General features: G+C 43.7%; 1 protein-coding gene across 1 annotated transcript; it reads left to right on the top strand.

Annotated features, from left to right (window-relative positions):
- The first annotated feature begins 626 nt into the window (after positions 1-626).
- LOC115173495 (hepatic leukemia factor) lies at positions 627-13,322 on the top strand. The gene is made up of 4 exons (XM_029731624.1): positions 627-1,619; positions 6,106-6,528; positions 9,638-9,903; positions 11,802-13,322. Exons 1-4 carry the CDS (start codon positions 1,430-1,432, stop codon positions 12,015-12,017), a joined length of 1,095 nt encoding a protein of 364 aa, XP_029587484.1. The 5' UTR covers positions 627-1,429; the 3' UTR covers positions 12,018-13,322.
- Positions 13,323-16,652: the final 3,330 nt, after the last annotated feature.

Here is a 16,652-nt window from a genome sequence, read left to right on the forward strand (position 1 = left end):
TAACTAATCACACAAAATCACGACAGGGATCCGAATCCTTTAAATTACAGAGATAGCCCACACCCCAAATACCATACAAGGAATTTATTGGTAAAATCTTTGAAAATAAATGAGGCTACTGAACATTGCAGAGCAATTCCATTCTTGTGTTGGCCTAGGATTGGCTACAGGACCCGTGATCATAATTAAACATATATGTATGTTGGTTCGTTAATCTCCTGGTTACTGGTTTAGCTTTATGACTGACAGTAAAGTCAACCACGTGTTCCATCGGTTCCATCACCAGGACGGCCATTGAAAGTTATGCAGGAGGCGACTTGCGGTTTGAGAATAGTAATCAACAACTAACTCCTTCTGTGACTGTTTTGCTTATGAAGGGGAGGGGCTCATTAATGCTGTTTGGGGCGTTTTAGTAGGTGTGGATAATGAATATTGATCAGTCTCTCCCCCAGCGCCAATCCCCGGTGAGCGGTGATGTCATGAGAGCGGCCCGTGTTCATTCCAGCTGACTCTAGCCGCGCGGCGCTTGGTTGCTTCCTTGCTGGCAGTTTACAGAAAGGGAGGGAGGGAGGGAGTGGGTGAAGGTGAACGACAAAAATAACGACAGAGAAAGAGGGAGGGAGAGAGAGAGAGCGCGACTAAGTGGGGAGAGGAAAACAAGGGACATCAACATCTATACTACTCTCATGTTGTTGGATATTATTTGACGAAGCCTTTTTCCCCCCTTATCACCCCCCACCCTATACCCCCCCCTCCACCCCCAAACACACTTCTTTTCAACTTTCTCTATTATTGGATTTCTTTGAGTTTTGAGACTTTACGTAGGACTACACATTCAATGCTGTCCGTTATATTATAGGCATTTCTCCAAAATCCATTTCAATTATTTTTCGCGGAATATTTTTGTCTAGGTCAAGAAGAAAATCAACTCGGTTGTGATACCTATTATCCTCAAATAAACGGACGTCATCAAGCAAGGCATGTTTCGCGAAATCTGAGCGCTGATGTCCAACTTTGTTTATCTCATAGAGGCTGGAATAAGAGATTTATTAAAGGGCCCATTCCATCTGACAAGATTAATGAATCGAACACTTATTTGACCATGGACATTTCTTTGAGGACATCATTTTCACTTTTGATTTCTTCATGGACATTTGGAAGAGCAATAGTTTATTGTTGATGTCAAGTTATATTTGATATGTCGAATTTCACTATTATTCTCTAACACTTTCTTAATTCATATTTAGAAAAACTATCATTCGGTGTTCGAATGAGGTAAACAGCAGTTGGTGTAGCAGTGTGTATTCAGCTGTCCACCTTTTTAATCGTCACGTCACTGTGTTGTGAACCCGCTGACAGCCAGTCAATCATTTTGGATTAATCGGATAAATTCCGCGTTCATTCCACGGTGGGAATCAACGGCGTACCAATGTCTAGGCCGCTCACACAGCTCCTACCGCCTGACCTCCCGGCCGGAGCGAGCCCACAGTTCAGTACCGGTAACCTCGCGGGCAGTGTCCCGACCGGCGGACACTTGAACTCCATGGCCAGCCTCAAAACTCTCCTACAGCTGCCCATCAAGGCTGACCAGCGAGCGAAACACTGCTGTGCAATGAAAGGTGAGGTTTGTTTGTGTGTGTGGTGGGGGCAGGGAGGGATGGAAGCGGAAAGTTCATGCATATCAAATGTTAAAATTAATAAATACACACACACACACAGGCTGGCCTGCAATCTTTGTTTTCATTCTGTTGGCTTGAATTCATGTTTACAAATATAAAGCGTATAGGCTTGACAATTCTTGTTTTGACTTGTATCATGTATTACTTATGGAAATAGGTTCATATTTTTAAGACAAAACAGCAACAAGAACACACACAAACAGCGTTGAACATTAGTGCTTTTATCCTTCAATAAAGACCTTCAATAAGGTCATAGCTCATGATATTGATTTACACTGAGCGAACAAAACATTAGGAATGCCTTCCTAATATTTAATTGTACCCCCTTTTGCCCTCGAACAGTCTCAATTCGTTGGGGCATGGACACTACAAGGTGTCAAGTGTTCCACAGGGATGCTGGCCCATGTTGACTCAAATGCTTCCAACAGTTGTGTCATGTTGGCTGGATGTCCTTTGGGTTGTGGACCATTCTTTATACAAACAGGAAACTGTTGAGCGTGAACAACCCAGCAGCGTTGCAGTTCTTGACACTCAAACCAATGCACCTGACACCTACTACCATACCCCTTTCAAAGGCACTTACATTTGTCTTGCCCATTCACCTTCTGAATGGCGTGCACACACACACAATCTCAAAGCTGAAACAATTTTTTTAACCTGACTCCTCCCCTTAATCTACACTGATTTGAAGTGACATCAATAAGGGATCATAGCTTTCACCTGGATTCACCTGGTCAGTCTATGTCAGGGAAAGAGTAGGTGTCCTTAATGTTCAGTACACTCAGTGTATATAGATGTCTACCACCAGTTCTCAATCCAACAAACATTGATTTGCACACGAGCCATTTTACGTGGTCAAATGTTAACTAAGCGCTGCTGTTGTTTAATGTAAAGTACACATTTTAGATTTCTGCCTAAATAGACATACCCGAAAGTATTATTTATCATGAGTGCCATAAGCAATACCTAGTAATTCTTATACTGCCAGAAAGATTAAAGTCTCATTTTCTGGTAATTTTTTAAATAAATTGCTGAGGTGTAGTTACTTTTGAGGACACAAACTCAAATTTACAGTACATTTATGATGGAAATATAAAAAATCATGTATCATTTTTTTCCTATTCATGGGTTGCATGTTTCGTCACAATATTGTTTTGAACGTTCGCTTTTTACTGATGCCCAATTGAGCATTCTACTCAATGCATCGTCAATGATCGCTGATGAAGATTTCATCAAAAGTGCATTACATTGGCTTGGAAATACAATGCCGTTCAAAGGGAGACAATTAATTTGTAGGAAAACCTTTTGTCATCATTTTGATGTCTCCAGATTGACTTTAGAGACAGTAAAACGTTAGCTAAAATTGAGGGGAGGTCACCTGATTTTTAGCTACCTACGGTTCGATTTGCTTGCAATTTTTTTTGGGACGAACTTTACTAGCCAATGACAACATTGCCATCTGTCTAAAGTACATTTGGCGACATGATAATGCTGGCAGAGTTGTTTCCTACTAAACATTTCACAACTTTACTAATGCCATCGTATTTCCAGGCACTATATTGTAATTTACACTGAACAGTCGTTAGCCTCTGTCCGGAATGACTAGGCTTATCACGATTTTAGGGCACCACTATTGCGCCGCTGATAGAGCGCGGCTTGAGAACATTCCTGACCCGACCGAGTGACGGAGGTGCAACCTATGAATTCAACAAAAATAGGTCTTGACATTATTTAAATGCTTTCTAAATATAGTAACAATCAAATGATAAATGACTTACTATAATATTCCACCTGTCCTATAACTGTGAAGTAAATATGATCACACTTAGTGACAGTATAAAAATTGCCACCATTTCATATAAATGACGAGGGATAAGTTTCTGCCCAGCAAAGCAGAGACGCCATTTAAACGCCCGCTAACTTGTTACAACTTCAGCTTTAAGCACAAAGTTCCTCTTTGAGCAATTGAAAGTGGTCTTGTTTAACTTCTACAAAATGATTTTTGTATCTTTTCTTGTTGAAAGATCTAAATCCAGCTGAGGTCGCAGCGAGACGCTACTGCTTTTGCTGCGATCGCTAGGCTTTCCCGTTTCATATGCAGTGTTCATTGGAAGCGGAGCTACAAGGCTCACAGCCAGAGGAAATTGATCCTTTGTCTGGATAGGCCAGAAAGTGTGACGTGTTGCTCGCTATGCAAATGAGGTGTTCGATTTTCACATACTGCATCTCTGATGAGAGCGGAGAGAAGCACGCGGAGCGGGACAACCAGAGCTTTCATGGAGTGCGCAGCCATTGATGTTATGCCGTTCACAGAGTACTCTGTACACAAAAATGACGGGCGGAACCGGTCCAGAACCACACAAAGTCCCCTAAATAGGGGACTTAACGTTTAAGTTGAATGGATGTCACAACCTCAGTCAGCATCTGTCTGGCTAACATCCTCCCCCTGGTGGCTATATAGTTGAACAACGTCCCTCCACCATTTCCGTGGATGGTCTTTGTGTGAGAGACGATGCTGATCAATACTGACAGCTCCTCCGATGGAGTCCGAGCACAAAGGGCCTACCAGCATCCAGTTCACCATCAGAACATGCATAGTCGTGGTGCATCACTAATGTTACGGGATGGAGAAGGGTTTTTATTACATGAGATGGAGTCTTGAGTCTTTTTTTTTTTTTGCATCCGAGAGAGTTAGTTGCCTGTGGCTTCGATGCATGATGCATTTCCCTTTAAACAAAAACAGTATATTCCTCTCCCTGGCATGCTTTGTTCTACGCCCTCGTATACACCCACTCGCTGTACGCATCTCTCCTCTGTCTCCCTCGTCTATTCTCCTCTCCATCCTCTAGCACGTTTACCATATCTCCTCATTCCCTCCTGTTGCACTTCTCACATCTCCCTCACTCCCCCTTCACTTCTGTCTCTTATCATCCCTCTTTTTTTTCTCTTTGCATTGCATATCTCTCTCGTTTCTCTCCTCTCCCATCACCCCCTCCTCCTATTTGCACTCCCTCTTATTTCTCTCCTCACCCTTCATTATCATCTGCTGTATTTCCTCTCATCCCCCAATATCGCCCTATCAGCCATCTCTCCTCCTATTTGAATCTCTTTAATCTCCTCTCCTCTTCCCTTTCCTCTCCCTTATCAACCCATCTCCTTTTATATTCATTCCCTCTGTCTCTTTTTACTGTCTCCATTCCCTGTAATTACTCCTCTGTTCCTTCTCTCTCTGGTTTGGCGTTGCTCTCCCTTCCCTTTCTCCCCTCTCATTTCTCCTGTCTTCTCTATCCTCTCTCCTGTCAGTCTTGCTTATTTTGCGTTCCCTTTTTATTCTTCTCCACTCCCTCTCTCTCTCTCTCTTCCCTCCTACATGTCTCTCTCCTCTCCATCTCCATCTGCATGTGTGTGTGCTTGCTGACAATAATGTGCTGTGCTGTCCAGAGCCACCAGTCCAGTCCGGGTGTGATCGTCACGCTATGAATCAGGCCTGTCACCCATTCCCCTACCACTTCTACCTTGTCTCTGTGAAACCCTCTGCCTAGCTCTCAGCGGGGTCACACTGATAGTCATCCCCCATGTTTGAGCCCCCTCTCCTTGCTCATTAATCTGATTGCTCTCGCCTCCCCTTATTACCCCCTCCAACTCAAGGGAATGAGGGCTGAGACACCAGACGATGCCACCTCTCCTAATAGTTTTAGTATACCATCTCACTCTTCCTTCATTATGTTAGCATATCATCTCACTCTTCCTTCATTATGTTAGCGTAGCATCTGACTCTTTCCTCATGATGTTAGCGTAGCATCTGACTCTTTCCTCATGATGTTAGCGTAGCATCTCACTCTTTCCTCATGATGTTAGCTTAGCATCTCACTCTTTCCTCATGATGTTAGCTTAGCATCTCACTCTTTCCTCATTATGTTAGCCTACCATCTCACTCTTGCCTCATTATGTTAGCATATCATCTCACTCTTCCTTCATTATGTTAGCGTAGCATCTCACTCTTTCCTCATGATATTAGCTTAGCATCTCACTTCTTCTTCATGATGTCAGAGTAGCATTTCAGTCCACCTTCATGATATTTGCATAGCATCTCACTCCCTTCCTCACGTTATTCAGCCAGCCTGTGTGTGAATGGGAAGACTGCTGCCACTGTTGCTGATGCATCCATGTAATGGCGGTTGGTTGCCTGCAAAGCTGATAAGGGCACGAGGCTCGCAGGCAGATTATGTGATGATAAGAGACATCAGTGATGAACACTGAAGAGGCTGGATTGTTGCACTCAATGGCCCTTCTTTCTTCCTCTCTCTCTCTTTTGCTATCTCTTCTTCTCCTCAATATTCTCTCTTTCTCTTTCTTTCATGCTCGCTCTCTCTCCAACTCTCTTCTCTCCATCTTTTTTCTCTCTCTCCCAATCTCCCGCCAACAGACAAAGACAAGCCCCAGGACTCGGACGAGGACACCACGGGTGGGGGCCCAGGCGGTCGGCCTTCCCAGTCGGCTTTCCTGGGGCCCCATCTGTGGGAGCGCACGCTACCCTGCAGCGACGGTGGCCTCTTCCAGCTGCAGTACATGGACCTGGAGGAGTTCCTGACTGAGAACGGCATGGCCATGCACAGCAAAGGTGGCAACAGCTCCAGCGCCAGCGCACAGGTGCCCTCGCAGAGCTCCCTGCAGTCGGCCGTGCCCAACCAGAGCTCCCAGTGCCCGCCATCCTCCCCTCCGCTATGTTCTTCTTCATCATCCTCCATGTCCTCCTCATCTTCCTCCTCCTCGCTGCTGGGCCTGGACAACGGGCCGCCACCACCAAACGGACTGCCAGGCATGATGGGAGGGCCCGAGTGCCTACGTGGTTAGTAGAGTGTGTGGTTAAATAGGGGAGGGTGTGGGTTTGTCCAGGTATGTGTGTGTGTTTGATTGTGTCCACACGAGTGTTTCTGTTTCATTCTGACCGTATGTTTGCACGTTTTGCGTTGGTGTATCAAATCACATTTTATTGGTCACATACACGTGTTTAGCAGATGTTATTGCGGGTGTAGCGAAATGCTTGTGTTTCTAGCTCCAGCGGTGCAGTGATATCTAATAAGGGATATCTAACAATTTCACAACAGCGCGCGCGCACGCACACACGCAAATCTGTGTGTCTGAGCAAATCTTGTGTGCGGAAGCTCGACAATGTTGCAAGATGACTGGAACCATCATTGCAGTAGTTGCTGCACCCTCAACATTCCCTAGGTCGGCATTGGTTGGTGGGGGAAAGCACGGCGGTTTGTGGAGCTCAAAGACAAGTATGTAGGAAGGCCAGTGGAACGGCTTTGTGTTTTATTTGTCTAGTGTGAAATTGGTGGCATGATGCTGGCGGAAGATGTTATGTCAGCAGAAGCTATATAAAAAGACAGGGTATAGTCTCAAGCTAGTCCAATAGACTTTTCACTGCCCTTTGTTTTGACGCTGACGCCTTCTGGTGGCATTTTCTAAACGACGCATGATATTGTATACTACCTTTATAAAGTACATTTAGTTTTCAAAACTACAAGCACATGCTTTACAATAACCATCAAGGTGTACCCTTTCCATGCATACTAAACGTTTGCACTTTGGGTTACTTGACCTATATTGCAGACTCCATGAGTTGCAGGGGGCAGATTCTTATGACATTGCCAGCAGTAAGATTTTAGTTCGATTTCCAAAAAGACAAGGGGACTGTAGCCTTCAAATAGTTATGTCACGTTCTATTTTCTGACAAAACATTCTTGCCGGATCTGGTACTGGGTCCAAAACAACCACTCAGAGTTTACAAATACAGATCTGCTAAATACGTGCAACACAATCACACTACATTTATAAAGAGAACCTACACTGATTAGTTACAGAACAGGAAAAACAGAGTTACACCTTAGCTTAGAGAAATAAACAAATACATCAATCATAGAAATGGTGAGGTTAACTAAAGATCTCCCCTCTTTTACCACAATGATTCATTTGAATGAAATGTGGAGATGAAAGGGTTATTAAGGAAGACTCTGCAGTACAGTAAAAACTGCACAGAGAGAGAGAGAGCTGTCATTTTTCTCTCCCTCACTCTCTCCCCTCCCTCTCTCACACGCTTGGGCCATGTGCAGGCATCGCGTCACGTGCCGATGCAGAGAGCAATGGAGCGAGAGACGGGAAGGGTGGGGCATAGGAAGAGGGAGGGGTCGGAGGGAGGCATAGAGGGGGAGTAAAGCAGAGAGCGAGAGATAACATTGCATAAGACTAGCCTAGCATAAAGAAGCAGAGAGATTTACATTGCAGAGATAACGCCACCATGTCGCCATACCAGTGTTACACACTGAACAACTTTGTGACATAACATTTCAGAATTTCATGTTGTTGACAAGGACTGAGGGAAAGACTACTGTGAAATGAAAGGTGAGGTGTATTGTTTGTGTGTGATGGGGGGGATAGTTTGTCTTATGAATACTTAGGAAGGAAGAATTCTGTGTATATTTTAAATATAAGCTAGAGGGAGGTGGCAGTATGTTGGGTGGGGTAGGGGTTGGAGGGGTATTGTAGGGAACTGTCTTTGTGGTGGCTATGGAGCAAGGGGACTGGGGAATGCATTTTATGTAACACACTTCCTACATTCCATTTCAGCATTGCATTTCCTCAAGTGTTTTCTAAAGACAGCACAATCAAACAATTGTTGCCAACAAGACTGATTTCCCCAGAGAGAATGCAATAATCAATAACACCGAGACCAATATTTAATTGAAATGTAAAATGAAATGTTATAGTTAATTTATGAATGTATTGGTTGTCTTCCAGAGAGCAGCTGGTCTTGATTAGGCTATACCCCTTGACAAAAAGCTGCTGTGGCCATAGCTACAGCTCATATTACAGCACAGGGAAGTAAAACAATGTAGTGAAGGCCTAATAAATTGCAGTCTAATTTCACTGGTTAAAGTTGAGTGTGAAAAAATAATAACAAATTATAGTGTGTTTGGATTATGAACGCTTTAAAAATCCTGCTCAGAAGTGTTACCTGGAAAATTAGCATGTGTTGCTATCGAATGTCAAAAATGTATATTAAAGGAGTTGGTTCACTATTTTACAACTTGATGATAGATGGTTCCTCACCCTGAAAGTAGTCTATGGGCCAGGAGAAACTGTAATCAGGTTTCTATAAACAGCCACTACAAACGTCAGTTAACTTTAGACACCACAAGCTAACAATCAATGGAAGTGATTGTGTGTGTTTTTTTTTAAATGGCAAAATCACCTTTTAAGCAAAATCAAACTAAATATGGAGTTGATTTAAATTGATTTCAGGGGATTTGGACATTATTTTTGTAAACATGCTCACGTGCCCCCATCACTTCCATTCACTCTTAGCTTGTGGTGGCTAAGGATAGCTGAAGTGTGTAGTGGCTGTTTAAAGAAAACTGAACCTTGGATTACATAGACTACTTTAAGGGTGAGGAACCATCTAACATCAAGTTGTAAAATATTGAACTACTCCTTTAAAGATAATGCATATTTTACTAACTGAGGGAAATATAGTAGGACATTGATCAAAGGTTAAAGAGGGGGGAGAGAGCGATGGCCATACGAAAGCTCAGTGCTGTGTGTAGAAGGTTGTTTACACAGCAGCACTGTTTTTGGATCAGTTTCAACTTTTTGCCCAAAATGGTTGTTATTAGGATTAGGCTTTCGTGTCGGTTTATCCTGGATCAGCCAGCTCAACCACATGACTGACTGATTGATGTAGCCTATGCTTCCACCTGGTGGACGATCTGTATCACTGCAGCCACCGTGCAGCAGCCAGTTTATAAATGAGTGATTTTGCCATATACACAGAAAGAACAAATCCTCTTTACCTTATTCTCGGCATGCTGGAGGCTTTGACCTTTCACCCTGGCCACGGTGTGACGCATGTGACCAACCAAAAGTTTTGTTTTTGTTGGCCTCTCTCATTATAGGTGGCCAGGTCATGCCTCCAGACCTCTCGCCCTCCTCCACCACCTCCTCCTCCTGCCTCCCCGGGCCGCCAGGAGGCTCACTGGTCACCAACGGCACCGCTGATGTCATGGTGAACTTTGACCCTGACCCGGCGGACGTGGCGCTGTCCAGCGTGCCGGGCCAGGAGGCCTTTGACCCCCGGAGGCACCGCTTCTCGGACGAGGAGCTCAAGCCACAGCCCATGATCAAGAAAGCCCGCAAGATGCTGGTCCCAGATGAGCAGAAGGTACTACATTTCCTGCGATTCTTGGCTTTAAACGTAGTTTGCACCTAAGAAGCTTCAAGGTAAAGTTAGCAATATGATGTCATCATACGAAGCGGGGCAACTTCCTGTTTACTCAAGTGAATGACAATGGGGGCATGCCTCAAGGGAGGGCACACATTGGGAAGGGCCAAAAGTGGAAAGTTTGAACTGGCATGTAGATATGCATGCAATAAATAACAAGGTAGGAAACGCTCATATTGCTTGCTGTAGAGTAGCTAATTGTGACGGCATTGTTATTAAGGCACACACTTTAATAAAATCTTTATATACAGTTGAAGTCGGAAGTTTACATACACTTAGGTTGGAGTCATTAAAACTTGTTTTTCAACCACTCCACAAATTTCTTGTTAACAAACTATAGTTTTGGCAAGTCGGTTAGGACATATACTTTGTGCATGACACAAGTAATTTTTCCAACAATTGTTTACAGATTATTTCACTTAAAATTCACTGTATCACAATTCCAGTGGGTCAGAAGTTTACATACACTAAGTTGACTGTGCCTTTATACAGCTTGGAAAACTCCAGAAAATGATGTCATGGCTTTAGAAGCTTCTGATAGGCTAATTGACATAATTTGAGTCAATTGGAGGTGTACCTGTGGATGTATTTCAAAGCCTACCTTCAAACTCAGTGCCTCTTTGCTTGACATCATAGGAAAATCAAAAGAAATCAGCCAAGACTTCAGAAAAAAAATGGTTCATCCTTGGGAGCAAACACCTGAAGGTACCACGTTCATCTGTACAAACAATAGTACGAAAGTATAAAGACCATGGGACCATGCAGCCGTCATACCGCTCCTAGAGATGAAAGTACTTTTGTGTGAAAAGTGCAAATCAATCCCAGAACAACAGCAAAGGACCTTGTGAAGATGCTGGAGGAAACAGGTACAAAAGTATCTATATCTACAGTAAAAACGAGTCCTATATCGACATAACCTGAAAGGCCGTTCAGCAAGGAAGAAGCCACTGCTCCAAAACCGCATAAAAAAGCCAGACTACGGTTTGCAACTGCACATGGGGACAAAGATCGTACTTTTTGGAGAAATGTCCTCTGGTCTGATTAAACAAAAATAGCACTGTTTGGCCATAATGACCATCGTTACGTTTGGAGGAAAAAGGGGGAGGCTTGCAAACCCGAAGAAAACCATCCCAACCGTAAAGCACGGGGGTGGCAGCATCATGTTGTGGGAGTGCTTTGCTGCAGGAGGGACTGGTACACTTCACAAAATAGATGGCATCATGAGGAGGAAAATTATATGGATATATTGAAGCAACATCTTATGACATCAGTTAGGAAGTTAAAGCTTGGTCGCAAATGGTCTTCCAAATGGACAATGACCCCAAGCATACTTCCAAAGCTATGGCTTAAGGACAACAAAGTCAAGGTATTGGAGTGGCCGTCACAAAGCCCTGACCTCAATCCTATAGAAAATGTGTGGGCAGAGCTGAAAAAGTGTGTGCGAGCAAGGAGGCCTACAAACCTGACTCAGTTACACCAGCTCTGTCAGGAGGAATGGGCCAAAATTCACCCAACTTATTGTGGGAAGCTTGTGGAAGGCTACCTGAAACGTTTGACCGACGTTAAACAATTTAAAGGCAATGCTACCAAATACTAATTGAGTGTATGTAAACTTCTGACCCACTGGGAATGTGATGAAGGAAATAAAAGCTGAAATGAATCATTCTCTCAACTATTATATACTGAGTTTAAAGGTATTTGGCTAAGGTGTATGTAAACTTCCGACTTCAACTGTACGTGCTTCAAGTGTGCAACTACAATGCTCAGCTTTGACACCTCTCCCCTTTCCCCCATTGCCCCCCCCCCAACACGCCTCTACTTTGCCTTGACTCCTGCAGGACGACAAGTACTGGAACCGGCGCTACAAGAACAACGAGGCGGCCAAGCGCTCACGTGACGCCCGGCGCCTCAAGGAGAACCAGATCACGGTGCGCGCCGCCTTCCTGGAGCGAGAGAACGCTGCTCTCAGACAGGAAGTGGCCGACATGCACAAGGAGCTGGGCCGCTGCCGCAACATCCTCAACAAGTTCGAGAGCCGACACGGAGACTTGTGAGGGAGAAGAAGAAGAAGAAGAAGAGGGGAAGGGTGGAGGAGGGAGAGGGTTAGAAGGCAGCCCCAACATTGGCAGCACTTTAGTTGAGGGGGTGCGCGTAGGGCCTACGTAGACGTGACTTAAGCATTGTATGACACCTGGAGTAAGCATCCATGTTGTGAGTTGCCCGCAGTGTTGTAGTGAGTGCAGCCTCCATTTTGTGTATCTGTGCTATGCTGGTTTCACTTCCCTTGTCTCGTTGACAGGTTGCGTCGTGACGTCATTCAGTGTTTATATCAGGTGTGTTGCAGTGTTTTTTTTCGGGTAATGCGCAGGCCATACGCGCACCCATTCAGATGGGTGTGTTCAAATCATACAGATCACAGACGACTAATGTTTTTTAAGCTAAAGACAAGGAGACAAGCCAGGGGAGGACAGATGTGTCATTTTTTTTTCTATGACTAAACATGTATATTTTTTAACTGTACTGAGCAGGGAGGGAGGCGTGGGCAAACTAGAAAACAGAGGATGAGCTATATCTAGAGGAGGAGGATTAGGAAAGGAAGGCAGAAGAGAGGAAAGCAAAGAGAGTTCAACATAGGATAACTATATTTTTATATTTGCAAAGACAGCTCGGAGGAGATTTTGGAAATAATCTTTTGTATATTTTATATATGGGTGAGTTTAGTAGAGAGAGAGGGGCTATATGAAGATGTTTTAACCACGGGGTAGATTGCTAAATTCTATATTTTGAACTTTGAACAACCATCCCGGTTTAGGGACATCGATCCTGAAGAGGTTTTAAGGGTCAGAGGTCATAATAGAGAATGTATAATGGTTGTATCCAGGGATAACATGGCGGCGAGATAGGAGATGTATCTTAGTAAATGATTGTGGACATGAACAGATAGGTTAAATAAACATTGTGTAGTTTAAATAGTGTTCTTGTGGGTTTGTTCAAGCACTTAAAGGAAATGTTCATTTTTTTTTCACTCCAGCACCACCTCAACATCAACATATGTGAAAATGGCGCGTTTCTATGTTTTGTAGTAAAATAAATAGAGGAAGGTAAGTGTTTCCAATTAGATCATAAACCAGTTAGTAGGAAATTAGTAGGCAATGCCTACTCACAATTGGTTAAAAATCACACGATGCACACCGACGATGTCATTGGAGGAAACACTTATCTTAGAAACACGCACTTTTCACATATGTTGATGTTGGGGTGGTGCTGGAGATGATGAATGTGAAAAGTGGTGGAGTTGCCCTTTAATTTGTTATCGTCTCTCCTTTCTTCCTTTCTTGAATTAAATCGTTTTAATTGTGTGTCTGGCAGTGAGGGGGAGAGAGAGAATTTATTGAAATGGTGCAGTCAGTGATCCATCACGAGAACAGCTGCATACGCACTGATGTTTGTGAATAAATATTGGTCAAATGCGTTGCCAGGTATACATGTAGATGGGTGAATATGTTTGGCTCAGGCGCAAACACAGACAGACACACACCGCAAACAAACATGACTAGCCAAACAGTCCAATAACCTGGACCAGTGACTACGTATGCATTTTCACATTACACACACACACATGCACGCCTGCATGTACGCACACACACACGCACACACACACACACACACACACACACACACACACACACACACACACACACACACACACACACACTCTTATTTCAAATTTATTTATAAAGCCCTTCTTACATCAGCTGATATCTCAAAGTGCTGTACAGAAACCCTGCCTAAAACCCCCAAAAGCAAGCAATGCAGGTGTAGAAGCACGGTGGCTAGGAAAAACTCCCTAGAAAGGCCAGAACCCAGGAAGAAACCTAGAGAGCAACCAGGCTATGAGGGGTGGCCAGTCCTCTATTTGGCCCTGAAAGCAAGCTGGACCTTGAAACACAGGGCTGGTGTACGATAGCGCACAACCAGTCAAGGCAAATAACACTTCATCACTTTCTACAGCACATGCTGGGAATTTCTCTCTCTCTCTCTCTCTCTCTCTCTCTCTCTCTCTCTCTCTCTCTCTCTCTCATCCTGATCCATTTTGAAGTGTGAAACTGGTTTAGAATTGATCGCCCAGGTTAAGTTGGCAGTGTTCAGCATGAACCGGAGCATGCTGCCACTTAACACACCCCGAGTTTGATTATAATGATGATTATTCTTGCGGATTATGTATGGTGCTCAACCTGTTCCTCCATCCGAACATAGACAACCCAACACAGTAACTGAACTGCCTATAGCCTTTTTATTTCTTTTTATTTGTTCTTTATTTTGCGTGTCATATTGCAAGAGTAAGTCTCGTATAGAGTGACACACAAAATAGTATGTCTATACCTCTCCTAAACCAGATAACCCAGTGAAACAATGCACCCTGATGCACCATACACACGAAATACTACAGCTATTCTCTCACTAGATATGTGTGTGTATATAATATATCCTTGAACATATAATATATCCGTGACTATAGATGTAATAATATACATAGCTTGAATATATAAATGCAGTATAAGATGATTGGAATCGTTGTCAATTTCTCAGGCGTTCTGGGGGACAAAAAAAAACAAACTCTTACGATAAATCTTAACTTTGATTACAGAAGTTGTGTTTCTTAATTTTATTTTTTTTATCCGGTTTGTCCGGATACATTTCAGAGCTGGCCCATTTTGGCAGTGCAATTAGGTAGAGTTCGATGGAATTCTACTGCGTACTACCAACTCACCTTGGGAGGGATGTTCTAATTCAACCAGTTCTGGATTTGAAGGTCTTTGTTGATTTCAGACATAGCATTCAATTTTATTTTGTATTATTATTATTATTATTATTACAGTTATGATTACTAGTATTATCGTTGTTGTTGTTGTTACTATTACTCTTATTTATTTTCCTTGCTACAACTTTTAAGGGAGAATGCAGTTCTCATTTTTATCGCCCTTGTATTTTTCAAGACCATCCTTTACTCTACATTATTTTCTATGAGCCTGTTCACTATCGGCACCATCCAATGAGACTGTACAAAGCTCCAGGTGCACTGTGGGGACTGTAGTCTTGTCCGTGTGTTTTGTAATTGAACAAAAGCTGAAACAACCACAAACTATGGACTTGAAAGCCTGGAAGAATTTGAACTACATCTCGCCGGCAGCAGGCTTCTAACACCGTCCATCTTTTGATGGACAAAGAAGCAACTTTTTGATACCTGGAACTTGTTTGCAGAAACTTATAAACTTTTGACAGTGCTATTTTTCTATGTGTCTGTATATGCATACTGCAACTTTTTGTGGGCATTTGTAGCCCATCCTCACAGTGATGGTATGCTACTAAACGGCATTGCGGGTAATGTGCACAGCCAATTTTCCCTTCCCCATGTGGATTACAAACTACTCCCTGTTGTGACTGTTATAAATAAACTACAAGTCCCATGAGCACACCACTACCCAATTGCACCAGTAATGTCTACTGATCCTGCCTATAGGGATGCTGAGGAATGTGATCTGGCTTTTCCCGAAAACACCAATAAAGACTCATCCTTACTCACTGAGAAAGCTTTTGTGGTGTCTTGTACGTTGTCATGATTTTACATCTTCTCTTTGTGTGAAACTGCAGTGAATCGAACTCACACAGCATCAGAAAGTACAACAGAGCATCAATGGGGGATGGGGGGGGGGTACTAAGTCCCATTTAACATGGCGCTATTCTCGAGACCATATTAGACATCATAAAATGGCGGCCGGACGCTCCCAGTGCCACCTGTGAACAGTGGGCTGGTTCAGCTGTTCGTCAACGTGGGTTGCGTCAAGCAGTCCCCCACGTAACTCCATTCTGCCATCTGTCCAATCAGTAGCAGCAGCAACAACATACCACCACACAGCTGTTAACTAACACGGGTTCAAATGATAGATCCACACGGACTCCCAGAGCATCTGTTTGTCTGACCACACTACATGATAGATGGTAAACCTCAATCTGATTTCCCAGGTGAGGTAAATATTAGGTTGAACATAACCCTTTCGGATGTTTGTAGTTCATGAAAGACTCTAGTGCAGGTTGATTTCACGTATGACAACTAGGAACCGTCCGCAACCACTGGATGCCGTTACATTACGATGATGTGATGGCAGTGCAGACGATGTCTGAGTAGAAAAACAGTCTAGACTAAGTCGTTGATCTTCACCTAGCAGAGCATGTGTTACAGTATTACTATTGCAAGGTAGGAATGCCGACATATGAGGCTATTCGATAGGAGCAAAGCCAAAGGCAGGTTTGTCCCTCAGAGCAGTGATCATGAGCGGTGACTAAGTGGTGGACACACTGCAACCCTTTCAATTATCAAGGCCTCATAGTGTCCTTGACAACACTGCTGGGGGGACCAACGCGTTTCCTTCCATCGAGAGGAGGGAGACGACTGTGGCTGTGTCCCGTATGGCACCCTATTCCCTTTCTAGTGCACTGCTTTTGACCAGGGCTCACTACTTTTCAGCAAGACCCTCGTATCCAGGGCTCTGGTCAAAAGGAGGGGACTATAAAGAGAATAGTGTGCCATTTAAGACGCATCCAGTGTTTTGACCACGGGTATCAAGGCCTTGGCCTGCTACTGATTAAACCAGTATGGAGTGTTATTCAGATGTTGTCACTGAGCTAAG

Source organism: Salmo trutta, chromosome 34 (genome assembly GCF_901001165.1).
Source record: "Salmo trutta chromosome 34, fSalTru1.1, whole genome shotgun sequence".
Lineage (NCBI taxonomy): Eukaryota > Metazoa > Chordata > Actinopteri > Salmoniformes > Salmonidae > Salmo > Salmo trutta.